This window comes from Astyanax mexicanus, chromosome 8 (assembly GCF_023375975.1).
Source record: "Astyanax mexicanus isolate ESR-SI-001 chromosome 8, AstMex3_surface, whole genome shotgun sequence".
Lineage (NCBI taxonomy): Eukaryota > Metazoa > Chordata > Actinopteri > Characiformes > Acestrorhamphidae > Astyanax > Astyanax mexicanus.
In genome coordinates, this window is record NC_064415.1 from 42,726,126 (window position 1) to 42,732,147 (window position 6,022).

A 6,022-nucleotide genomic window follows, 5' to 3' on the forward strand; every position below is an offset into this window, starting at 1 on the left:
TGTCATTTCCTGGGGTGGGGATTAGCTACTTGCAGAGTATTGCACAACCCCAATTCCAATTAAGTTGGGACATTATGCAAAAAATAAATAAAAACAGAATACAATTAAATGATTTAGAAATCATTTTCAACATATATTCAGTTGAACTACAAAAGACAATATATTTAATTTTCAAACAGATAAACTTTATTGTTTTGGGGGTTTTTTGCAAATATTCACTCATTTTGAATTTGATGCTGCAACATGTTCCAAAGAAGTTGAAACATGGGAATGTTTACCACTGTGTTATATCACATTTTCTTTTAATGACACTCAATAAGCATTTGGGAACTGAGGACACTTATTTGTCGATGCTTTGTAGTTGCACTGTAAAAAACTTTTACAGTATGATACTCTGAATGCGGCCAAAACCACAGTAATTAACTTGAAAATGTTGAAATCACAGTAATAATCCTACTACTGTAGAAAATCACAATAATACACTGTAATAATCCACTAATGGACAATCAAAAGGGGGCAGTAGTCATTTGGATTTATATTGGATTCAACCCACCTACGACATAAAGAAGAAGAAGAAGAAGAAGAAGAAGAAGAAGAAGAAGAAGAAGAAGAAGAAGAAGAAGAAGTTTGAAAAGTGGAGCAGCACTGAATCCACCATTCCATGTAAGTATCACATAGCACAATGGTGTCTCTTGGCTAACTAAAATCTAAATCTAATTATATTTTTTTATGTCACAGTAGTCAAAGTAATGAAATCAGAATAAGACTGCTAGATGAAAAAGTAAGTTGCAAAAGAAACTAAGCTAAGCTAAATTATAATTAGATTGAATCATTTGCCAGCCTGGCCTGTTTAACTTTAAAAACTTGCTCTTAAATGATCTGTTTGTCCTATATTTATATTGAGAGTTTATTTTTCTATAATATGGTGTATATTAACTTTCATTTTCATTTCTGCTCCTTGTCAGAATGAGTGCAGTGCAAGTGCAGTGCAAAATTCAAGAAAAGACAGAAAACTGGAAGAACTATACAGAAAACATCAGATATGAACCCATGCATCATGTATTTCACATTCTGAAGACAACTAATAAACAGTTAAAGAGTATTTGTTTGCTGTGTCTCTGCAGATTTTGTTGAACAATAAAAAATGTCATGCAGTTAACAGTGATTTAATACTGACTGCAAAATAAAGCAGTAAGGTATCATTCTGTTGTGAAAACACTTATGTAAATAAAAAACACAATACAGAAGTCTGATCAATACAACTATACACAGAATTACAGTATGCATGAAACATTTTTACAGACTTATTTACTATTCAGCTGCAATTTTTTTAAAAGTGATTTTAGTTTTTACAGTAACTTACTGTGTTACATTTCTGCCAGTTAGTTACTGTGATTTGCTTTTGGTTCACAGAAAATTACCGTTTAGATACTCTTAGTTAATTTCTGTGAATGTATTTGTCAATTACTGCCAGTTACTTACTGTAAATTTTTACAGTGTGGGATTTTTTCTCATTTTTGCCTGATTTACGACTTCAGTTGCTCAACAGCCCGATGTCTCTGTTTTCGTATTTTGCGCTTCATAATGCACCAATAGTAGACAGGTCTGGACTGCCCACACTCTTTTACTTCGAAGCCATGCTGTGCAGAATGTGGCTTGGCATTGTCTTACTGAAATAAGCAGAATATTCCTGAAAAAAAAACATTGCTTGGATGGCAGCGTGAGACTTGAGAACACTGGTCATACAGCAGTTTCCCATGACTTAGAACAGGCCTCAGCAAAGAAGTTGAGTCTGTGGGCCATATTTTAGCAGTCTATGGTGCATTGGTCAATTAAGCATCATGCAGCTGGATTTAAGACGTGTCCTGTGTCTTTGGTACCGTAAGGATGCAAAGAATTGCCTTGCGCAGCTCGAATTGCAAAAGTCATGAACTAATTCTCTAAATTAATAACGGGAGTATTTTGTGCATGACGTGAAATCAACCAATCAGTGTGTCACTTGTCATTCCCTTTAAGAGGCAGGTGCTCTCTGACTTTGGTGTGTTCGTATCTTAACAGCGCAGCCTTTTGTGCATCTCAGCAGCACAAACTGACCTGCGTGTTCACTCTCTGAAAGTGAGTGAGTCTCAGCTCATTTAAGGGAAGAGCAATGTTATTTTAATTCTTTATTCTGTTTATTGTTGAGTTAACCAATGGGAACCCACCAGTGTAGATTTATTCCTTAAAACAGATGCTATTTTAACGGCGTGGGCGCATGGCCTGAAAATAGACTGTTGGCTGGGTGTAAGATAGGAATCACAGCATCACAGCACACCTTGAGCAGGGTGTATAATAGCACCCTACTCAAGGTACAATAGTACAATAGCATAGCATGTGTTCAGAATCAAATCCAGAGGTTGGCTTAAAAAAATGACACATGAGTGCTGAGACCATTGCTTCAGAGGTTGAAGATGTGGGAGGTCAGCCTTCTCAAACTGACACACAAGAAATCCCACACAGTTTGCCAAACACAAGCAGTCCAAGAGTTCTCTGGTCTAAAGTGATCAAGATAAATTTGTTTGGCTCAGATGGCTTCTAGCATGTGTGGTGACGTTCTGGTAAGGAGCATGGTGGTGGCAGCATCATGGTCTGGGGCTGCATGAGCGCTGCCGGCACTGTGGATTCTAACATGTACTGTGACATTCTGAACCACAGGAACTGGGCCACATGGCAGTTATCCAGCATGATATCTACCCTAAAGACATGACAACTGTCCAATATTACAACTGCCTTGCTGAGGAGGATGAAGGTGATGGACTGGCCAAATATGCCTTCAAACCGTAACCTAATTAAGCACCTGTGGGGCATCCTCACACGGAAGGTGCCATTTTTAGTAGGATAAGGCTCGCCCACACACAGCAAGGGTTTCTCAGGAATGTCTCCACTATATTGTAACAACAGATTTGTTGCAGGATCTACATGTCCAGCTGCAATATATTTGGGCAAATGTGCTACAAGATGCCATAATGAAATTGTATGTCTGCATACCCAACTCTATCTAGGCCAGGGGTCCCCAATAGGATACTAGACACACCTTGCAACCGTACAATTACCCCCAGTAAACTTGTTCATTTTTGCAGCTATATTGTATTCACTCACATGCTGTAGCCTCACAGGGCTGTAAAAAATGTATTTGCCCCTTACAGATTTCTTTTGTTTTTGTATTTTTATCATACGTACATCTTTCATATTAACACTTTTAATATCAGACAAATGATAAGGGAAAAAAATCTATCCAAACCAACCTGGCCCTATGTGAAAAAGTCTTTGTCCACATCGCTGTGGCAAGTAAGTTTTCCAGGTCCTGAAGCAGCAAAGCAGACACAGACCATCACACTACCATGTCACCATGCTTGACTTTTAGTATGATGTTATTTTTCTGAAATAATGCCTTGGAACTCTCCCACTGATATAATTTTTGCCCAGTCTCTTTCTTACTATTGAATCATTAACACTGATCTTAACTGAGGCAAGTAAGGCTGGCAGTTATTTATGTGTTGTTCACAGTTCTTTTGGGACCTCCTGGATGAGTTGTCCTTGTCCTTTTGGAGTAATTTTAGTAGGCTGGTCACACCTGGAAAGGTTCACCTGTGTTCCATGTTTTCTCTATTTGTAAATAATAATTCTCACTGTGGTTCTCTGTGGTCCCAAAGCTTTAAATATTATTTTGTAACCTTTTCTAGACTAATAGATGCCAATGGCAGGTTGTCTGACAGGTTGTATTTAAGTGATTCCTTGATTCAACATGTCTGGCAGTAATTAGGCCTGAGTGTAAATAGTAAAATTTTACTCAGCTTTTCCAAAAACAGTTACAGTTACAATCAACTGTTAATTTATCTAATGCTCTTTTACATAGGGCCACATTGGTTTAGATTGCTTTTTTCTAATAATAAATGAAATTATCATTTAAAAACTTTTTTTTCTTTTCTTTGTCTAATATTAAAGTCTGTTTGATAATCAAAAAAAAAAAGAAAGGTAAAAAGGCTAAAATAAAAGAAATAGGTAAAAACATTTTCACTGAACTGTATAATCATCTTTAAAATCAAACCTATATACCGTAGTTTCATTTGTTTGTCAGTGAGACAATTGAAAAAGGTACTGTTTCTTTTTTTAATTGAATCTGATGCAGCCATGTTTTATTACTTTTATCACTGCAGGCTTTATTGACATATTTTTAAAGATTTGGCTGTGATCTGCTTTGTACCATCATGGTTTACTGACTTCCACAAGTTTCTAAAGCAACATGTTGTGTGGTAGATATTCTGACTAACACTAGATGGAAGCAGTGTTCAGGTTTTCAATCTTTTCTTTTAGTTTTAGCAGATAAACAGTTCAATCAGTTCAGGTTCCACCATAACATTGTTTATTACTGTTTTATAGAGTTTTTTATCATTATTGTCTCTTTTTGGGGAAATTAAGATGAACAAACATATTTCTTATTGATTTCTGGGTTGTTGTATTTTTTATATAAAAAACGGTTGTCCCCCCAGCCCTCACTCACCATCAGTGTGTAGTCACACTGTGTGTGTTCTTTGATGTTTTATTTAATGGATGGCGACCTGGCCACAGTGTTACAGACCATAAGAGCAAGTTACCTTTTTTTTTAAACTGCATGCAAGAGTGTGTTTTCCAAAACACAGTCAAAGAACTTCCTAACATTCTTAAAATTACGAGCATTTTCTGAACCCTGTGAGGTCTTAGTTCTTAAGCTCGCTTAATGTGTCTTAATCTGTTAAATTTGTGCTAAAAAACATGAACAGTTAGCATACATTTTTAGCAGTTATTTTATTTCTCATTTTACATCAGAATGTTGTGTGCTTGTCATGTGAACAGCCCACTTTTTCATGTTTTCTTACCAAACATATATCATGGAAATCATTATTTGGAAAGGAAGTATATCGCAGCTGTCCAATTAAAAACAAGTATCTCCAAAACAGCAACTTTACAAGAGAGACAAAAAAAAATCGTCAAAACTTTCAGTGTAAGTCAATATAAAAAAAAATATTTCAGGTCATTTTTAGTTATTTCTATTGGCCCATTTATCAAGAAATGTTGGCGCAGTGTTAGGGACAGTTTGTCTGTTGTCTGTTTGTCTGTCAAATTATGTAGTAAACTAAAAAATCCACAAAAACAAAGATATACTTGTTTTTTTTTTTATTGGACAGCAACAGTATCTCCTGAAGTGGATATAGCCCCCCAATCCCCACACTGGAGATATATAAGTACCTATAAGCCTGGGACCCTGATCAAAAACCTCCACAGAGTTATTGTACAGGTGCTAAGCTATTACAGTTACTGTGGCCGTCCCAGCATGCACAGTAATACACCGCTGAGTGGATCTTCTTCAGGGATTCCACCTTCAGATCATAGGCGCCTTTTGACACGTCAAAGTCCTCTTTATCTGGATGGTTCAAATCACGAACCGGGCTGGTGCCGTACGTGACGTACAGAATTCCTCTGGGAGCTTCTCCGTCTTTCTGCTGGTACCAGTGAACATAGTTGCTGCTGCTCAGACCAGTGACTTTACACTTGATATACAGTGTTTTGCTGACTGACTTCGTCCAGGACAGTTCAGTTTGCTTCAGTTCGATCAGTCCCAGCACAGTTTCTGTGATCAACAATAAATTAAAACAAATCAGTATGTTATCATTGTTTATTTTTTGTTTATTTATGTATTTATTTACAGTATATATGTATTAAATAGTACTTACCTATAGTCACAGAAAAGATGAAAACATATATAAACATAAGCAGCCTCATTTTCTAAGTGTATCCATGAACACTAGTGCTGCAGACATCTTTCAGCTTCAGCTGTAAAAAAAAATAGTCATTTCCTGTAGTGGTGATTGATAGTGATCTTTACAGTTAGTATTACTGTAGGCGTTGAATTTGTTACATGATGATGAATAAATAATGAATAATAAAAAATACACTTATTATACAGTAATAATTGTAGTAACACTAATACTAATTATAATTAATT

The 6,022-nt window shown here is 36.2% G+C and overlaps 1 gene segment (V, D, J or C); it reads right to left on the reverse strand.

The window, feature by feature from the left end:
* Positions 1-3,290: 3,290 nt before the first annotated feature.
* LOC103039058 (probable non-functional T cell receptor gamma variable 11) lies at positions 3,291-5,799 on the reverse strand. The segment is given in 3 exon segments: positions 3,291-3,343; positions 5,336-5,647; positions 5,751-5,799. Coding segments are annotated over 3 exon segments (414 nt in total).
* Positions 5,800-6,022: the final 223 nt, after the last annotated feature.